The sequence below is a fragment of the Rhipicephalus microplus genome, chromosome 3 (assembly GCF_043290135.1).
Source record: "Rhipicephalus microplus isolate Deutch F79 chromosome 3, USDA_Rmic, whole genome shotgun sequence".
Lineage (NCBI taxonomy): Eukaryota > Metazoa > Arthropoda > Arachnida > Ixodida > Ixodidae > Rhipicephalus > Rhipicephalus microplus.
Genome location: NC_134702.1, coordinates 221,720,464 through 221,741,686, shown reverse-complemented (window position 1 = coordinate 221,741,686; position 21,223 = coordinate 221,720,464). Strand labels below are relative to the sequence as shown.

Below are 21,223 nucleotides of genomic sequence, written 5' to 3'. Positions count from 1 at the left end.
TGATGGATGTGCTCTGTGGTGGCTCAGTGGTGTACGCCTCGCTCTCAGGGCACAGAGGTCCTACGTTCGATTTTGCGCGAGTGACTGTTTATTTCTGGATTTTTTTTCTTTCTTGCGTCTATATATATATATATATATATATATATATATATATATATATATATATATATATATATATATATATATATATATATATATATATATACGTATACGTATACGGGCATGACCTCGACGCCGACGCCCACGATGACGCCAACTTTGACGGCGAAATCCGGCCGAGAGTTTTTATATAATTGCTGTCGCACTAGAAATGCTGAAATCTTTATTGTTTAACTACGCTCAAGAGTAGTGTCTCACCAGCACTACAATCCAGGCGGCAGATGCTCCCTCCATCAGTTGTTTTCTCGCGAGCGATGGTGTATTTTTGTACCATGCCGTGTGAGATGGCAGTTCAGCATTCATGGCAGAAAGAGCGTTTGCATAGTCAGCGGGCGCCGTTCGCTCTCTCCCGCCACATAGCGAAAGCCGAGGCAGGTGTCACTCGCTGTTGCACCAAGCAAGAAACCAATACAACAGCAGCAGCAGACCAAGGTGCACCCAGACACGTTGACACGCTGGAGTGCTCCGCACCAAAAAGTACCGTTCCACCGTCCCTCAGCCTTGCAACGGCAACGTCATGCAAAAGTAGACGCTGACTTTTTTTCTCAATTTCCTTTCGGTTTCAAGCTCCCCATCTTCTTAGATTCGTCAGTGGCTTCCTGACACAATATTGTCACAATGGTTGGGCACTAGCTTCATCAATTGGGGAGCACGCAAGGTGACATGCGTCCTACCAAGCACACTATACGTCAACGGGATCAGGTTATCGACAGTTTACAAAGAGGCATTGACGCTACGAAAATGAGGATGTCCACTGGAAACTATAAATCCTATCAGTTTCCTAATGCTACAATAATGTTGACGATATGTTCTGGATTTCCACAAAAAAGCATTTCATCCTATTAGATAAATAGAGAAATGTGCGAAAGCTTCTTTCTCATATGCCTCAACTGCCCGTTCGCATACCAACTATGTACCCAAAGGCCCTAAAACAAATTTTACCTGATCTGCTTTCACCAGTTTTAGTGGCTTTTTACTGGAAGACAATCACTATCGGACCTACTTGCAATTAGCGCCAGATTATCTGCTGTGCGATGAAGAGGATAGTGACATGTGCTTTCTTTCGCTTTTATAGGAATGCGTCCTTACAATGAGGGAGCACCCACGAGCCATGTAATTTGTGTGCTTCGTCTCTGTGTTCAGACATAGGCAAGAATTGAGTCTACCTCCTGAGCGTTGACTGGAACCTCCTATGCTCCGCCATTATTACTCGACCGCAGTGGTGGCTACATGCTCAGAGCAACCGCTTCAAATGCAGGAGGTACCGAGTTTGATTCCTTGTGCCGACTGGGAACCAATTGATTTTTCCCAAAGGGTAGAGGAGTACACCAAACTGGCGCTCCCTCATTCATGGGTATTTATCTTGAAAGCGTACAACGATAAGGCTCCGCGAATGCCCCTGAACGTACCCTGATTTAACAAAGCCTTGTTGAAATAGTTATGTATGCCCCGCTGCTTTAGGAGGCTGGGAAAAGCTGCTGCAAGGAATCAACTGGGTGAATAGGTAGCAGCGCGCTTCTGGTCTCGTGCTGGGCAAAACTAAATTCATAGTCGCTGGGAAGAGTATCCGCCCAGTGGGAGATTCGCGCCATAGGACCGCTAAAGCTACAAGGAAGGCCATTCTTTTTTTCTCTCAAGAAAAATTGAGGTGAGTTAGAAGGGTGGAGCATAATGAACATGGTTGTGAAGACCGTTCGATCAGGTGGCATGATCTAGGTGGGCGTTCTTGCTTTAAGCTGTTGCTAGTTGCGCAACGCGCAAACTGCGAAAAGGGGGAAATTATGCGTCGTTGCTTCAGAGTCTAAATAGAAATACGTTAAACTTTGAGAAAATAAAGTTCAAGAGACGAACCTTTAAGTGCTCCTGCACGTGGTTTTCGGGATTCATTCCAAACGTAGTCTTGATCACACCGGGGCTGCAATTTAAAAAGGAAATGCACTTTATTATATATGCTGCCACCATCACATTTCAACTGCTCAATCACGCCTTTCGCGTTGAATCACTAGGCCTCTCATGCAATCAGGTTAGGGCATAGATACACTAAAATTGTATCGCGATACCGTACAAGATATTCCTGCTGAAGCTGCTTGAGATATCGACACAACACAGAACCACAATTATTGTATCCGACATAATGTTTGTTGAGAAAAGTGATCAATAACCTGGTTGCTCTAGTTAAAACTTCGTTTATTCTTTATTGCGTGGTCACGAGAAGCCGCGCCTTGCGTCCACTTCCTCGCGCGTCTAGTGCCCTGCATTCAGAGCATTTTCTGCCAACGCAATTCCGCGGTTGAAGCAGCATATTCCCGGGGCCACGTCGGGGTTGCTTGACTCCAGTAGAGAGCGAGAGAAATGATTTTTTTTGACGAGGTTCTTTGTACTTGAGCCCTATGGTGGGTGGCCTCCTCAGTCTGGGTAGATACCGCTGTTTTATCGTGCGCTGGACTTGATGGTCGTTAGAGTGTGAGGTCCACATGCCTGTCTATGAGCTCCTTCCAAGAAACGCATCCGTGACTGGGGCGAATTCCCACTGCAGTGTGAAGACACAGTACTTATTGTCCTTGAGGTGCAAACGCGCAGTCGCGATAAAGACGATGGCTAAAGCAGTCATACGAGTGGCCAAGACGCCAGCCTTCCATCTTTTTTTGCATTTAACACGATTTTGCGAGTCATGCAAGGTGGACCAAGGCCAACAGCGGCAAGATCTTATTAACACCACTGGGGGCAATTGCTGGCTAGGAGGTGCGATCCTGTCAGCACCCGAGTATCTTTGGTACCCTTGCTGAGAGGCGTAGGAGATTTATGATGCTCTGGCGCCTTGATAATCCTGAGCAGCATAATTAGGCAACGTGGAATGCGGAAGTCCGACAGAGTGGCAAGTTTAAATGACATCTTCTTCCAGAAGTTCTGGACACAAGGTGGGAAAGGTGTGTCGCAACAGATACCCTACCTCCATGAATGGCCGCGTTCATTCTCCTCTAATGGTGTGCCTCGTAGACCACGTGGCACGCGGCTTTGTATGCCGCAGAGTGAACGCATGTATGCCCAGGTCCAGGTCAAGAGTTGACCCGTGACCTGGGAATGTCTGCCCAGGTCACGAATTGGCACATAAAGATAATTAATGTAGCGTCAGTGCTATGGCGTTAACGAGATGATACTGCGTTAAGTTGTCTGTTACCTTATGATCTTCAGACAATTTCCCTGACATGGGTTTTCCGTGTGACGTTCGGGTCTTCTCCAAGCTTTGAACTTGAGCGCAAATGAACTTCGGGATTGCGTTATATTGCTTTCTCTTCGTTGAACTGCAGAGACCGGAGTGTCTGTGTCGTCCTTCATATGCTTTCGATACTGGATTTTCAGGTTCACTGGCAATGAACGCATCAGCACCAGGGGCAGAACAAGTGTGATTTCTAAACACTGCACACAAATTCTCTCCAAGCAGCTGGTTCTTAACTGTATCTGCTTATAAAAATCTCGCAGCCTTGACACTTGCGAGGATGTCTCGAATGGCTCAATGAGGAGGAGGCTGTGAACGTTGCCGCCGATGAGATCTTTTTGGCCTTACCTTTTGGTGAGCTCCTTTACAGGAATGTTGTAATTAGCTTCTGTGAGGCATAGCCCTTCAATGGCCCGCTTTTCAGCGCCAGCTAAGTACGTCATAAAGTACATAAGTTTCTAGATACCGGTGAAACCAGGTGCGTGTGGATGGTCACCTCATAGGCCTCCCAGAACATCCGCCGCTTACACTTTTTGCCGCTAAATCTGGACACTTGAAGCTTCGGCAGAGTGACTCCGCAAGCCCGATGCCCTTGGCCAACTGCGATTGACGAGGTTTTGGGCGGTAGTATCCTAGCCGGCAGCTATAGAGTTCGTAGATTCATTGCTCGTACCCACATGCCTCGGCTCTATTTCGAAGAGGGTAGAGGCAAGGGGGGCATGCACGTTCATCACGGATTGGAGCCAGCTGATAATTCTAACAATCTTATCGTAGTAGTGCAGAGCACCCACGATTTCTTCATGAAACTATTCACCGTTCAGAGCACTAGGGGTCCGGTTATTCATTTCGGCGACAGCTGCATTTTTGTTACGAAGCTTGTCAAAGCATTCGTGTAAGTCGGTGGTAGACAGTAACGTGTCTTGCAGGAGAATTGCACTGGCTTCGGGCAGGAGTCATGTAGTGGCATGGCGAAGGGCGTTTTGATGTCTGCGTAGCTTGTCGACCCTAGGAACATATCGGTGCAGAGGATGTTGGCATTCTCCAGGGTTTCGGGCCCCAATCATGCTGAGACGGAGAAAAGACCGACATTCGCCTTATCCATATGGAGCACTCCGTTTATGCTTTGTTGCGTGCTGACGATTCACCCCGTCTTGCATCCGCTTTCTGTCCGTTTTTGTCCGCAGCATGCCTGTTAGCAAAGTGTAGGAACCACACACTTTTTCCAGAATAGCACCGCATTGTCAGCGCAGCGTAACGAGCGCTTTAGCCTTTAGAATTATGTATTGAAGCCTTTTTCAGTTTGAAGAAGCAGGCCAGAAGACATATACACTTTACTTTTAGTATTTGCATTTTATTATATAATGTGCACAAATATGAACGCAGACACCGGATCAAGATTGGTGGGCGTTGAGGAAGTGGTTGAATTTCGGCCCGGCAACTGATCCGTTCTTGCTGACAGAAAGACAAGTGGAAAGAAAGGCCGACAAGAAGTTTTCCGTTGAAGTATTCCAAGAGAAACTGTCGTATTTAACAAGAGTCCTCCTAGAGCATTTGAACTTGACACTTTTGGGTGCACTCTACTCAAAACACTACGCTTCGTGCAGAAGTTCTGCAGCTTAAACACAGAAGAAGAACGTAAGGGGTAAAACAAGCTGCTGGCAGTCAAATGGGAAATCATTAAGAAGAAGCTATATATATATATATATATATATATATATATATATATATATATATATATATATATATATATATATATATATATATATATATATATATAGAAGAACAACTTCAGGTTATAAATAGGAAAGTAGATGTGCTTTCACTTAACAACTGTTTATTGTGCCGACGTTTCGACAGGAAGCCCGTATTATGCCTTGAAAAAGACGGGGTTCCTGTTGAAACGTCGGCACAATAAACAGTTGTTATGTGAAAGCGCATCTACTTTCATATTCATATATATATATATATATATATATATATATATATATATATATATATATATGTGTGTGTGTGTGTGGTTGATTCCAGCTTAAGTTATATCGAAGATGTCTCATTCCTCCGCACGATTCATTCAAGATGCTCGTCGATAGGAATTCTAAGACTGTCGCAAATGTGGTCGAAGTCTGTCAGCCGTACGACGAGTTCCGAAACCAGTGTGTCTGGCTATGTCATGCAGCCGGAGACGCAGTTGGTGTTTTCGCCCTTGTAAATAACGTCGCTCCTGATAACACCATTCTACTGCCTCAGAACACGCAAATCATCCGTGAGAAAGTAGCGCGTTAACTTTCACACGTCGACCAAACAAGTGAGCCAATGACATCATTAGACTCTCCTTTACGCCACTCATTGGGGCAGAAGTCGCGTATATGAGCAGGAACGCGACACACACTCATGCCCAAGGCAAGATATTCACGTGTTTTCTGTCGTTTGTTATTAGTTTTTCTCGTCGATTTGCATTGACATGCTTGCCAGCCTGTAGAAGTGCGCATTGTACATCTTGTGAATTTCGAAAGGACGCTTTTTTTCAACATTCCACATTTGAGAGTGTGGGCAGAGCCTATGAATATTATAATATTCAGGCTGGTGTAATATATATATATATATATATATATATATATATATATATATATATTGTAAGATGGCGTCCAGTATACCGTCAAGACTCTTCTTTATTGTCTCGAGTATGTACCCCACAACCTAAACTAGAGTGATGATGATGAGTACGTACAGATGAAAAGATGGAACGAGTAATGACGCTTACACTTATTTTCCCCGCGCAATTGAGCGGCTGGCCCGGCCGAGACTTAGGCGGGAAAGGTACGGGGAACAAAAGGTTTAAGGCGTGAAACGTAAACTATCTCGGATGCACGGTAACGACGGTCCGAGAAAACCTCGAAGGGAGTGACAAGGTAATTGACAGGATATGTTCGTTCACTAACAACGTAAGGTCCGAGAAAGTGTGTCTGAAACTTTCACACAATCCGGGTGTACGAACAGGCGTCTAAAGAAGTACTTCATCTCCAGGACGGAAGGTCACGTCTCGACGAAAGCTGTCATAGCGTTGCTTGCGGTCTAGTTGACTGGCCTCCGTGTTGGGTTGAGCACGTTGCCATGCGTGAGCGAGCCTGGAGACGAAGCTTTCTGGCGTAGTCGTGGACGTTTTTGCCGTTACATTGAAGAAAGAGGCGTCAATAGTGAATGTCGGCGCACGACCATAGACGAGGAAGAAAGGTGAATACCCGGTGGTTCGTTGAACAGCGGTGTTGTGTGCAAACGTTATGAACGGCAAGATTTTCTCCCAGTTATCGTGGTTCGGTCCGATGTACATGGATATTATGTCGATTAGAGTCCGGTGGAATCGCTCTGTCAGGCCATTTGTTGTCGGGTGGTAAGCGGATGTGGTCTTATGAACTGTGCCACAAGTTTTTAGAATTTCGACAAGAATTGTCGACATGAAGGCCTTGCCCCGGTCATTAAACAACGTGCGAGGTGCACCATGAAGCAACACAATAGCTTCTAAAAAAAGGCGGCAACGTCTGAGGTGGAGCTAGGGCGTAGAGAGGTGGCCTGCGCGTATCGTTTGAGGTGGTCGACAGCTGTGACGATCCAGCGGTGGCCCGCTGGCGTTACGGGAAGTCATCCGACGAGGTCTATTCCGACAACGACAAAAGGTGTATCGGGACATGGAATGGGTTGTAATAATCCAGCAGGAGTAGAAGTACGTCGTTTCCGGCGTTGACACAGTGCACAAGAAGCGACATAATTAGCCACAAAGGTAGAAACACCAGGCCAGAAAAAACGGCTCCTAACGCGGTTGTAGTTCTTTTGAAATCCCAAGTGTCCAGCTGATAGGTCGTCGTGGAGTGCTTCGAGAACTTGTTTTTGCAGTGAATGGGGAAGTACAGGCACCCACCGATGCCCATACGCATTGTAAGTATAGCGCTGCAGGACATTGTTGTCTAGCTTGAACTGTCATAACCGACGACGTAGTCTGGCATTAGGTGGAGAAGGCGAGTCATTCAAGTACCCGATGATGCAGTTACAGTATGGGTCGTCACGTTGGCACGCGGCAAACTGAGAGCTGCTGTTTAAAGATAGTGACCCAGCAACTGCCAGGGGTGATAACGTGAGTGCAGAGGAAGCCGCTTGATCACCTGAGGGGCATCGAGGATGCGTGGTTGGAGATGAAAGTGGCAGAGGGTAGTGAGAGAGAGCGTCGGCATCCTGATGCTGTTTGCCAGACCTGTACACAACGTCAAAAGTGCACTCCTGCAAACGGAGTATCCAGCGACCGAGTCTCCCAGACAAATTTTTCAGCGAGGACAACCAGCATAGGGCATGGTTGTTGGTATTGACAGTAAAGTGGCTTCCATTAGATAAGGTTGAAACTTCTGGATGGCCCAAACGACAGCAAGACATTCCTGCTCTGTTATTGAGTAGTTCTGTTCCGCAGGTGTTAGTGCGCGGCTCGCATACGCAAATACTCGCTAACGTGAAGTGTCGTCACGCTGGAGGAGGACGGCACCAATTCCGTGGCCGCTGGCATCTGTGTGAAGGAAAGTGGGTGCGCTCTCATCGAAGCGATGGGGAACGGCGTCTGATGTCAAAGCCCGTTTAAGGACTCGGAAAGCACACTCGCACTGGTCAGTACAAGTGAAGGCCATTCCTGACGTCAGAAGCTTGTGTAATGGCCCCGCAATGGCAGCAATGTGACTGATAAAGTGGCGGAAGTAAGACGCCAGGCCCAGGAAACTTCGCAATTGTTTTTGATTGCCTGGACGGGGAAAATTAATTACGGCCATGACCTTGTCGAGATTGTGTCGAACGCCATCTTTGCTGACAAGGTGACCCAATACTTTGATGCTCCTACCGGCGAAGTGGCACTTTTTTTTATTGCGCTGAAGCCCAGCGTTCGAAATGCACGTAAGAACTTCGTCAAAACGCTTAAGGTTCTGAGGAAAAGTAAAATAATAAACTACGATGTCCCCCAAATAGCATAAGAAGGTTTTCCACTTGAGAACACGTAAGACAGTATCTATCATGCGCTCGAATGTTGCTGGAGCGTTGAATAAGCCAGAAGGCATGACGTTGAACTCGCAAAGCCCGTCAGGCGTTGCAAACGCTGTTTTCTTCTTGTCTGCTTCGCGCATACCTATTTTCCAATACCCGGATCGAAGGTCAAGGCTGGAGAAATATTGTGCGCCTTGTAGGGAGTCCAGGGCATCATCTATGCGTGGCAACGAGTATACATATTTTTTTCGTTATCTTATTGAGCGCTCTGTATTCAACACAAAACAGACAGAGCAATCCTTTTATCCGGACCAAAACCACAGGAGACGACCAAGAGCTGGATGAAGGTCGAATAATATCCCGTTTGAGCATGTCGGCACTGTTTTTCTCATTCATTTGCCGTTCCGCCGAGGACAGACGGTATGGGCGGCGGCGTACAATGGAGCTGCCTTCGGTTTCGAGGCTGTGCTCTGCAACGGAGGTGCGGCCTAAAACTTTGGAATGTACGTCGAATGAAAAGCTGTGCTTTTGGAGAAGGTACAAGAGGTCTCTCTTTTGCTCAGCAGTGAGGTGAGGACTTATGGTAGCATTTGAAGCAGCAGTGGTTGCCTTGGTACTGGTTGTAGCAGACAAAGGCGGTGATTCTTCGTGAAGAGGAACCAGCGAAAAAGGCTTGCTGTTAGCGAAGCAGCTCACAGCAGTGCCCTGGGGCAGCATCACTGGCGAAGAAGTTGGGTTCACGGCGGCGACCAATGCCTTACCGTCGTTAAACCGCACAAGAAGGGTGCAATGGTAAGCCCCGCAGGTTTGAAGTGCACTGATGGAGCAATGAACACGTCACCGTTAACTATAGTATCCGAAGCGATCGTGAGAATTCGTCCATCTCCTGGCGAAATGAAACAATCCGCGGCAGCAAGGAAACGGAAGCTATATGGATCGACATAAGATGAACTCGCAGTAGCTGACATATGAATTACTCGTTGACGACACGATATGAAAGCTGATGCCGAAGAAAGGAAGTCCCATCCTAAAATGATTGTGTGAGTGCACAAAGGAAGTACAAGAAACTGAATGTGGTGAAGGATACCATCTATGAAAACGCGGACTGTACAGAAACTTGAAAGTTGAATAGGTAATCCATCTGCGCAACGAAGGGGAGGGCCATTGTATGGCGTCCTAACTTTTTTCAAGCGGGCACGAAAGTCTACACGAATTACGGAAAGTGATGCACTTGTGTCTACTAGTGCCTCTGTCTGTATACCTTCAACATACACCAATAAAACATTTGATGGGCGGTATAGAGGAGTTTGACGCAGTTCAAGAGATGCAGCTTCCCCTCCCGGAGCTGCACTGTTTAGTTTTCCAGTTGGCGGTCGGGAATCGAGGTAGAAGGTCGAAGGGGAGAGTAGGAACGCTGCATTGGTGAAGGTGAGTGATGACGTAAAAAACGGGAACTGCCAACTGAGGCAAAGTTCTGTGGAGACGGCGACCGGCGTGTGCTGTTCTGATACAGTCGGTGATAGTGTGGTCCAGTTGGGTAGAAGTCATCCTGTTCATAGTCACCGTAGCTTCGTCTTTCGTCTTGTTGACGGCGTCGGCAAAATCTTGACATATATGACCACGGATGCCGCATTAAAAGAAAGTCGGTCGTGTACTGCGCAAGGTGTTGTAAGGCTGGGAAAATGGTCGCGGTGCGAGCGAGTTGAGCGAACCATGCACATCGGGCGCTGGTAGCTGCATTGGGCTGTGCTGGAGTGCAGGTGTCCTAGCAGCAACCTGCGCATAAGTTGGCATGGCCACAGGATATGAACTCGGAACAGGCGTGACAGTCATCGAGGCCAGGCTTTCGTGGGGCGCAGGCATCGTTGCAGCAACGTGAGCATAACTTGGCATGGGCACGGGATGTGAGCTCGGAGCTGGTGTGCCTGTGATCAAGGCCAGTTCTTTTCTCACGACGTCGCGTAAACTTGTAGCAGGGGGCGTCATTCGAATATCAAGGTGGCGAGGTGAAGCCTGTGCATGAAGTTACTCGCGGATCATAGAGCGGATGAATGCACGCAGCTCTGTTGTGTCATAACTTAAGCTGAGATCAGGCATATCAGGTTGCACCCGAGTGGTTTGAAGCTACTCGAGGTGCTGACAGGTAGCTACAACATCGGCTACGGTCTGGGGATTCTGCCCCACAAGCACATTAAAAGCGACAGTCGCAATGCTTTTTAGCAAGAGGCGCATACGGTCGTTTTCCACCATATGGTTGTCGATGCGGCGGCAAAGGGCGAGAACATCTTCAATGTAAGAAGTGTAAGACTCGGCGGGGCGTGGAACACGTGCACCAGGCCTTTTCTTGGCGATATCCGAGCGCACTGACGGGTTGGGGAAAATCTGGCGGAGCTGGCGCGTAAAGGCGGGCCATGTCAAGAAATCTGTAACGTGGTTTAAAAACCACGTTTTTGCGGCACCGCTCAAGTAAAACGCAACGTCGGTGAATTTCGCAGGCTCATCCCAGTTGTTGATGTCACTCACATGGTTATACTCCTCGAGCCAGTCTTCCACGTCCTCACCCGGAAGCCCTGCAAACAGCGGAGGATTCTTTTGAGGGCTGGTGTCCAGGTGAGAAGGGTTTCTTGGCGGTGGGAGCGGTGGCGCAGCTGCTGCGCTTGGCTGGTCGGCTTGCGACATTACCGAACCCAGGTCGTTTAAGCGGAGGCCTGAACGGAGCTCCAGGGATGTGTTCTAGAAAACGCTGGGGTTGTTCGAGAGTGCGAGAGGACGCAGGAATCGGGCAGCACTCTCCACCACTTGTAAGATGGCGTTGAGTACTCTCAAGACTCTTCTTTATTGTCTCGAGTATGTGCCCCACAACCTAAACTGGAGTGGTGATGATGAGTATGTACAGATTAAAAGATGGAACGAGTAATGATGCTCAAATATATATATATATATATATATATATATATATATATATATATATATATATATATATATATATATATATATATATATATATATATATATATATATTATCTGACAGACAATAATGCGGATATTGTGTAGGGGAGGTCATCAGACGAATTTTAAGGTAAATGTGAAGAAAGAAAAGTGAGTGAAAACATAACTTGCCTTGGGCAGGTGTCTGCCCATGGCAAGTTATCTTCTATCTTTATCTATATCTCTATACGCTGCACAATGCACGCTGGCGCTGCACAGTGGGACCCCTGTTATCGGCTAAAATTTGACTTTTCAATTGTTTATAAAAATGTAGGTCATGCGAACATCACAAAATAAAGCTCTAACACGCGCGCAGAGAAAAAAGAAAAAAACTTTAAAAACCTACTGAGCCGGAGTCAAGACCTCTACCCTACGCATCACACATCCAGAGCCTGGCACGCTACAAACTACATTATACCTGAAAGTTGTGGATAAGTGTATGTTTTTTCATCTCAAAAGTAAATCAGGTATTGAATATTTTGATTTTTTTGCTGACATACGCAGAGTTTTATCTCTTCTTGCTCGCGGCAAACTAACAGGTGATTGTTAGCTTCTTTTTTGCGGGTCGCCTTGACTCACATCCATCCGGCACGTTTTACCGCAAAGCTTGTTAGCGTAGCCGCAGATGTGTTACGGCAATGGTAGTGACTCGCTATGCGTTTAGTCATACCTATGTAGAACGTGGCGTTAATAGTAACTGCTCACTGAACAATAGAGGTTTAATCCCTCGATAGTTTGGAACTATTTTCTGTCCTCTTCGTTTACGTTCCGCGTACGATAGCCACAGCAGATCACTCTAGCCGAAACGACCATTAGGCTTCGGCTGTACTTCTTGTGCCACGGTTGCTGTGATGGTCCTTAGATAATCAGTTAGAAAGAGTCTAGTGACTGTTAAACTATAGTTTAGATTATAACTGGCCTATGAGTTGTCATATTTTCACCATCTACTACAAAAATCAGAAGCTAAAAACAACGACATTGGGCATTTCAGCAGATGGCTGCTACCAGGGACGTGCGGATTTTATGGTACAAGCCGCAACGGCTCATTGCTAGAGTAGGTTGGTCTTGTTTATCAGACTGATATTACTGTCATAATGTGTTGCAAATTATCAGTTCTATCGATGCCGTTAATGAAATACAGTGACGGAACTACATCAAACATCAAGAAAAGCGCTCCCGCACCGGGGTGGGGGGGGGGCATCTATCTATGGGTGCGCTGAAGCCTTTTTTTCGTCAAATTTTCGCAAGCTCCATTTGCCCCCCCCCTCCTCTAAGAGCAAGTGTAGTTAAAACACAACGCATAAATTCTGTGCCTCCCTGCCCCCTTGCAGGAACACAATTGCCGTTGGTCTCTCCAGCAAAATCCTCATGGTGCCCCGGACAAATGCGCTCGACATAATAAGGCTTTAGCGTACCCGCATCTACTGCCTAACTAAAACTGAAGCTTTATATGTGTCGCACTTAGATGAGAAAACTATCATATTCGGTAAATTTTACGCTCGACATCTCGTGATTCCATATGAAGTTTTAAAGAAAGTGCGCCCATCGCGCCCATATAGTTTCTTCCAATGTGCCGCTAATGTTATCACTGTGCAGTAGAGACTATACAGCGTAACCAGTGCCTCCTAGTGCACTTTAAGCTTCTGGGCGACGCTGTGCAGTTTAGGCCAGTGCATTTTAGCGAACTGAGTACTGGAAACGCTGTTTTTTTCAGAACAGAATATATATATATATATATATATATATATATATATATATATATATATAGGTATGAGATATGGCACAACGGGAGCGTTGTCAACAAGGATAAATTTATTTATTTCCCAACAGTTTTGGGAGGGGTCCTTCCTTCATCAGGGGATGAGTATAACTCATCCCCTGATGAAGGGAGGACCCCTCCCAAAACTGTTGGGAAATAAATATATTTATCCTTGTTGACATTGCTCCCGTTGTGCCATATCTCATACCTTCACGAAGACTAACTGGACCATTCATTATTACTCCCACTATATATATATATATAAATATATATATATATATATATATATATATATATATATATATATATATATATATATATGTGTGTGTGTATGTATGTGTGTGTGTGTGTGTGTGTACGTGCTTTTCTAACATTGGAGCTTATATTGTTTTGAGTGCAACGTGCATGTGCTTCTTTAACTTTCGCAAGTGTTAGTGTTACTGCGGGTACAATGATGAAATTTCCGCTAACTACAGTTAGATCTGCAACCATGCTTGGGTGTTGCGCCTCAAATTGCACTATAAAACATCATAACTAGTTCTTTTTTTATTTTCGAGAAACTTGTGCAATGAAGTCGAATTGTATGTGCATCTTTGTTTTTTACACCGTCCATGTTCTCGAAATTGCTAACGCGATCAGACAGCATCGACCAGGTTATGTCTGCGCCGGAAAACAGTTAATTATGCGATACAACAGCGCTAACAGCGAAGTTAGGTGTGCCAGTTCAACACACGATTATCAAATGTTCCAAAAAAACGCAAACATTTCGGACGCTGGAAAACATGACATGCCTTGAAAGTGGTAAACTTCGGGCCACTTTACTACATTGTGCTCGCGTCTCTTCTCATGTATAAATGAGCCAGAGTCAAGTGGCATTAGCTAAGTTGTAGGCTTTTGAGGCATCATTAGCGTAGGCATAACAGCTTGCCTACATCTATCTCCGTAGAAGGTGAATGATGCCATTAAGCTTATTTTGTATAAAGGCAGCGCGAAGCTTTTCTCGCTGCATTTCCTGAAGTATGCACAGAAAGCTTCAACGCATTCTACTCACTTGATTGCGTTCGCCCGTACACCATACGACGCGTTCTCTGAAAGTGAAGACAAGCCAGATTAAGAGAATTTTCCTGTCTAATGAAAAGAATGCATTTATTTACCTTGAATGAAAGACCTTGTTGTAGGCTCATACACAGTATTTATCAATTAACAAGCTATGATAAACATGTATGAACATTGGAATACACCAGCATAACAGCACTCTTACGAATTTCCACAGTGCCTGCTTTTGAAAGAAAAGATGTATATAGTAGCTTCTGCCCACATTGTGAGCAGATGTATTCAGACATGATGCACATGTTGTGGGCATGCAAGTCAACTCTCAACCTCACCCAGCACCAAACGTGGCCCAGAGGAACAGAGATTCTGCCGTGATCGGCTGTGTCGATGCGGCCAAGCAGAAGGCTCTGTTCGACCAAGCCCGATTCACGGCGGTTTTTTACGTTCTCCTGGGGCCTCAGAATACTGCCATGTGGGCCGCAGCAGGCCTACCCCTGTACTAGACGATTTTGAGACCACCGTTGATAAGATAACGTGTGTCATGCGCAAGGCACCACAGAGATGTTTGACGGTATGCCTCTCGATTCACTGAACATCGCCACTCAGATAAGCAAACACATGTTCTTTCAGGAAACGCGCCTTAAAATAAAGAAATGATTATTTTAAGCTGCCTTCATAATTAGTCTCTCTGTGGTGGCAGATGTCTCAAGCTCAGCAGAGACAATAATTACTAGAGAATCAGATTAAAATGAGGTATTTACCGTAAGTATAACTCAAGGAATATGGTCGTGCCAAATAGAAAAGTAGTGGTTCTGGCTTAGAGCTTGTTGCGGCTCTCCAACTTCGCAAAAGTAGCTGCTAGCAATTATTAGCGAATTCTGCCAATTTAACCGGCAATGCCTAAACCAAAACTTACACGAGCACAAATGACACACTCTACCGAGGTCTGCAGAATGAGCGAGCGTTGCTGTACCAATCATCGATTGACTTGAATCGTAACTGTGGGGTTTTAGTTTGCGATTAGATCATGCTTTGTACGCGCGCATTCAGAAATGCAGAACTAAGCCTACCACGATTGGCACCGTGAAGAATAACATCATGCTTGTGGTCTCTTCGTTGCACTCATTAGAGCTGTGGTTACAGCTTCGCCGGTGATCTTATATAAATTTTACATATTGCACAATATTCACTAGAGAGCAATCTCTCCAACTCCTATTGCGACCATGATCATTGCGTAAAAGGAAAATAAATCTTTCTGGTGATCCGACCGCCTATTTGCGCTAGTTAAACATTTTCATTTGATATTATAGGCTTTATATTTGATGTGCTTCGCACCACCGAATACATTTTACGAAGACAGTGAGCGAATATTGCATTTCCTCTAATTTTCATATTTTTCGCACAGATTTCTTTAAACACGCTCTGTGAATTGACCAGAGCAGTAATCACTATTCAAGACTCACAAAAGGCACAGCTTCACTGTGTTCAGTCTTCAATGCAATGGAAATGATTTCCGATTTCTTATCAGATAAAAAGCTATGATGAAAATGACTTTTGAAAATTGCCCAACTACATTGTGTATTCATTGTTTGCATATAACTGCGAGAAAAATTTGGCAACAATAAAGCAAGAAAACATACCTGAAGAATTAATTGAGTCTTGTGTTAGGCATCTTTTATCTGCGCTATGTAGAAGTTAAGCGCCTACATAGGGATAATTTTACATTACTATATACATGGCTGATACAATGCTAAAGCCTCAATGAATGTTCACTGAAAGTATTCCCACCTAAGGATCTCTCGAACGACCACGAAGTATATAAGACTAGACATAGAATTCACAAGTGAGGTGAATTTGCGATGAGGACAGAATCATGGCACAGGAGTGGTTCAAGAGTTTTATTGCTGTGATACATGGTGGCAACAGAAATGTTTTTCTCAAATCCATAACAATTATAGATTGACACAACTGAAGATCGAAGTAAAAGAGAGAGCAAATAAGCATTCATTGAAATTTAGTTGCGAAGCACAACATAAATGATATTTTTTCCTGCAAAACATCGTCTATCAAGTTTGACGTTGCTATGTTTTTCATGATGAACCAGCAAAGCTTTTTTCACACAAAACGCTATGTCTACAGCATTTTCTTCCTGCAAGACAGAACAAAAATAAACGTAATATGATTTGATAGTTTTCTTTTGATAATGGTGGAGGGTGCCCCTCTTTCACGGTGCGGCATGCTACGTTTGTGTGAGACGGAAAACACATGAGCCAATTAGGCAGTTGAATTGTTGAATTATCACCAAAAGTGAAATGCCCGTACTCGACTCAGTGGTATAGGAATGACGCTGTGGGTCAACTATAAGGAAATTGCGACCATATACAGAAAGACGACTGCCAAAATTGATTTTATGGGTTGACGTTCTTTGCGAGCCTTCATGAAACACTTCGCCATGCAATACATACGGTCCTGCTTTATAGCACGCAAGGGACAAAACAATCATGCAAAGTAGTAGTACTAGTAGAAGTAGAAGTAATCTCTTCACAACCAAAGTCATGGTAATTTATTTGGGGGAATAGTTACTTGAAAAATAAATGTGCCTAGCACCGTTTTAGGGGCGAAGTTTCTTAGGGTCAAGCCATCGGCATCCGTTGTCATGACATGCTTTAGATGCCCACATGCATTTTGATATTCATATGAACAGCCACATGAATACGTGGACATTCATATGCATATGCTTATCCATATAAATATTTATATGGATGTCCATACTGGTATCGGTAACCATGTGGGTATCCATGTGAATAATTTAACAGATATCTCATCCCTATTTGCGCATTACGATTGTTATACAACTTTGTATATACTGTACACACGTGTTTTCCCGTCTTAGCATGATGGAGTGGGCAATGTACAGTGGCGAATAATTCTCCGGAGCTTCGCCCACTTGTTATCATTTCCTTCGTGTATATGCTGTAATTTTTTTTCTGTTTCTTTGTGCCGCTGCGTTTCGCACTATATAAAGCCCTGATTTGTAGTACACCAAGTAGGAGAAAAACGATTACGCCTGCGTGGAATGCACATCACAGTCACAGCGTATGATGAAAGAGCGACCGTTCAGAACCTTTTTTAACCACTCTTTGTGTAATTGCTACAAACACACTTGTAGGGTACCCACTACTCCATACAGCATCATAAGTTTTCGTTAAAGGAATGCATTCACTATGTTATCTTTTATAATCTTCAGAGAAACGTGATAGCCGCTACACATTTGCAAGGAGTATTTTGCATTTTTTCATACTGGGGCTGAACATGTTGAAGAAATATGCCTAAAGCTTTTGTAGAGGGTTGGACCCATTAAATCCTATTCATAACGCAGTACACACTGTGTGACATCTGGTCGTTCCTTTGCTGCTCTAATAGGTTTTTTTACTGAGAATAACGCGATTCAATTCCTGGCATCAAGCCTGCCTAAAGCCAATTTGTCACACAGGTTCAATCACCGGCAATCACCTGTTGGTCTAGCACACAGGTGGCCCGGGTTCAAATACCATTGTGTCCCTGGTGTTGTTTACTTACTTAGAGTTTTTTTATATTTTAAGCGATAGTGGTTACAGACACCGGTGGTCGGGGCGGACAACTACGGCACATGCTACCCCTGTTGCGATCTCATACCAGCTTTCACTTTAAATAGTTCATATTAACAGTACTAACCCCCTTACTGAGTATCAGTGGGACCCAGGGTTCCTTTGATAACGACTTCTCGACGAATGAGATAGAGATTTGACGCTTGCACATTTATGTCTTAGCTGACAGCAGTAGTCAGCACACAACACAATGAAAGTAAAAAAAACAGCCGACAAAGCCTTCATATTTGAACAAGTTATTTCTAAAAATTATCACTTTTATGGTGCGTCCTGTCAGCAATAAAAGACTTATTAGCCAGAGATGCACCTAATTGATGCAAGTGTTGCACTGCCAGTGTTGCTTATTACACATAGTACTGGTATGAAAATTCGACAGTCATTTTCTGATGCAGTGCTACTGTGCGAAAATTAAAGCATATAAATGTCTTTAGTTGACGGGCACATGACCCTGTTTCAAATGCGCAATTTTCCGGCCACATCATATAACTATATAAGACACATCGGTATTCCACAGATGAATATCTGTAGGCTATAAAATATGTCATCCAGCAGGTTCCTTTGTCGATAGCTGGCCCCCTTCAGAGGACTACAGCGATTGTGTTGAAGCTCATACTTTGCGGTGAGAATCTGCCATTTGTTAAAGAACAAAAGTTTATATTTTATACTAGAGGAATCGCTACGTAATAAAAAGCCGTCACAATTCACAGCTACGGTATAATCGAGTACTGAGGCAGTGTGGGGAAGTGTTTACATCAGTTCCCACAAATGCGGTGTATTGCCATTTCAGTTGTCCTCCCACCAGAACAGATGAAGCAAGCCACACTATATACGAACATGAGCATGATGATAGCATGAGGCTGCACAAAAGAACGAGAACACGGGAAAAAGCAACGCGAAACATGGCCCCAACTATGCCTCAGAAATTGTTCAAACAACAAGCATATACATATGTGAGAGGGTTAGGTGCACACGGCTTAAAAAATAAACATGAGTAGACCAAGTCTGTCTCAATGAGGCGTTTCCAGAAGATATAAATTAGCGGCAAGTAATTTAACCAATGATATCGTGATACATTATGAATCACCCGTTTTATTTATGAGATACGCCTCTTCGATTTTATGCACTAGCCTATTCGCGCCTGTAGAGCGGGACGTCAAAGGTTAGGAGGAAGACATATGTGTTTGTAGGGTCAAGCACAGGCCCGAAGAAGTCAAATGCGCCAATTTTGGGGTCAATGACATTCCACTTTCGGGGGAAGTGATTCTTAAATGAAAAAAAGAGAAAAGTGAGCCCCGTAATTGTCTCTCAGGGGGAGGACACCTCAAGAGTAGCTCACGAGAGAAGGGGGTAAGGAGGGATTAAAAGGATAGAATAAAAATGTATAGAGAAAGAAAGAACGGAAGTAGAGAGCGAAGGAAAGGGACAGTGACACACGGAAGTAAGGAGAAGATGGGAAAGATTAACACGGTCGCAGGAGTCTGAGGACGGGGCTTAACTCGGCGGGAGCTCTTGTCGGCGTCAGGAGATTGCGCAAGCCGAGCCAGTCGGCCAGAGCTGGGCTGTTATTCGAGAACGTGGGGGCACAATCAGTCGGCACGAAACCTAGCGAGCGAGTCCTTCCACTTTCGGGTGATAAGTGTTATGTTCGACAAACAAGGTGTTGTGTCAAAAAAATTCTTGGATCCTGATGCTTCGCTTAAGGAACAGTCATGATCTGCCTTTCTTTGCGCTGTTGCGAATGCGGCTCCACCTAATTGTTCGTTGATGCAACAGTGAATTCTTGCTTCGAGGATAAAGCAGCACATTAAATCCAAGAAGCGCGTCTTATCAACAAAGGTCATTCATAGATCAGGGAGCGTTCAGCCTAATCACTAGCCACTGAGTTAGACTCTCTGAATTTGCGTCATAGAGCCATTTTTTGTCTGCTTATATTTGTAGCCCATCTTCAACTATGGCACACATAATTTTAGTTTCAACGAATTCTGAGTTCACAGTTCTCTCAGTGTTTAGTGTTAATTTTTGTTATCGCTTTTTTGCGCACCACCACGCTAATTGATTTACAGGCACTTGTAGCAGTCCGTACTTCTCCCGTGAGCATGCACAAGATGCGTAATCAGCACCGCAAGAAATGCACCGCACAAAGACGACGTATAAGTCCCTCGCTTCATAGACTTATTTGCGAGAATGTCAAGCGATGTTCAGTTCAGAGTTTAAAACGCTTACGGGGCCACTCATTTAGAGACCGGCCTGAAGCGATAACAATATATTCAGCGGCTCCATCTCATGGTCAAAGACAGGACGCTGGCTCACTCGGGGTTTTCCTCAGTTCCCCGTCGCATTCTATGTAATCCCATCACTACGAGCCATATCGTCACTCGGCCATATGTGAATAAGCTCACGAAAGCTTGTGTAGGGTGTTGTTGTAACATACTGGACGGCAAAGGCTCTGGTGTTAAGTTTAAACGCAGAATATAGAAAGTGGAAATTGAAAAACACAACATGAGCCCTGAATAGCGCTCGTCTTGTGTTTTTCTATTCGTCTGTGTTTTTTCGTGCTGTTGACCGCCAACAACCAATCGTTACCAAATTGCCTAGTTTTCAGAACTACTCATTGCTACGCCATTGCGGTGACATTGTAACCTATTTTTCGGTTGCGCCCGCTTGCTGAGGGGGAACTGTAGGCGCGGTGCTTGAAGCTGTTGGGATGCCGCTGCGCGTGCCTATTTTAACGCTCGTATGTCAAAAAAGGAAGTGGTCGCGAGAGGTGGCTGGCCAGGCAAGCCGCCTGTTTCCCGACCTGCACTCACGTTACGATTAGTATTTCCGGAAGCAAGTTTCTCATTGTTTTGTGTGCCTGTAAGTTTGTGCTCAATTCATTTTCTCTTTCTTACGATATTTTTTAGTGTCCCGCGAATGCCGCCATGAATGTTTGATACTTCGCTCAAGCTGCTGTGTCCGACTACGACGGCACACAGGAACACACTCATTTGTATTTGAAGGCAGTGGGTCAGCTCTCGAAAAAAAAAATCAAAGAGGCAATGAGCGCGGATGTCAACAAATATTTACGTCACTTTTGGTCTTTGTGAAATGGTTCTAGCAGTTTCGTTACTGTAGTCGCGCGACTGAAAAATCGATCAGAAAGCGACTAGCCAAGGCAGTCGCTTTGATAATGATACGACAGTTTGCGACCAGTCGCAAGGCTACCAACTTGGTCGCGCGTCATGTGCTAGTCGCTGGTGTGAACCAGCCCAATTGTGAGTAGGACAAAGAACGCCATCGTGCATTCATGGCAAGAGTTTTGCTTCCCATGTTACTAAAGCGCAGTGTGGTGGTGTATGAATGACCACTGTACCATTTCTCTCCTTATTGACATTGCTTGAAAGGGTGAAT

At 44.9% G+C, this 21,223-nt stretch overlaps 1 protein-coding gene across 2 annotated transcripts in view; it reads right to left on the bottom strand.

Annotated features, from left to right (window-relative positions):
* LOC119167374 (3-oxoacyl-[acyl-carrier-protein] reductase FabG-like) overlaps positions 1-21,223 on the bottom strand; it is a 151,473-nt gene that overhangs the window by 27,925 nt on the left and 102,325 nt on the right. For both annotated transcript variants that reach the window (XM_075888633.1, XM_075888632.1), the window contains exons 7-8: positions 14,185-14,221; positions 2,011-2,074 (exon numbers count right to left, since the gene is read on the bottom strand). In XM_075888633.1, the coding sequence (XP_075744748.1) occupies positions 2,011-2,074; positions 14,185-14,221 (101 nt within the window). The remainder of the gene's footprint in view (positions 1-2,010; positions 2,075-14,184; positions 14,222-21,223) is intronic.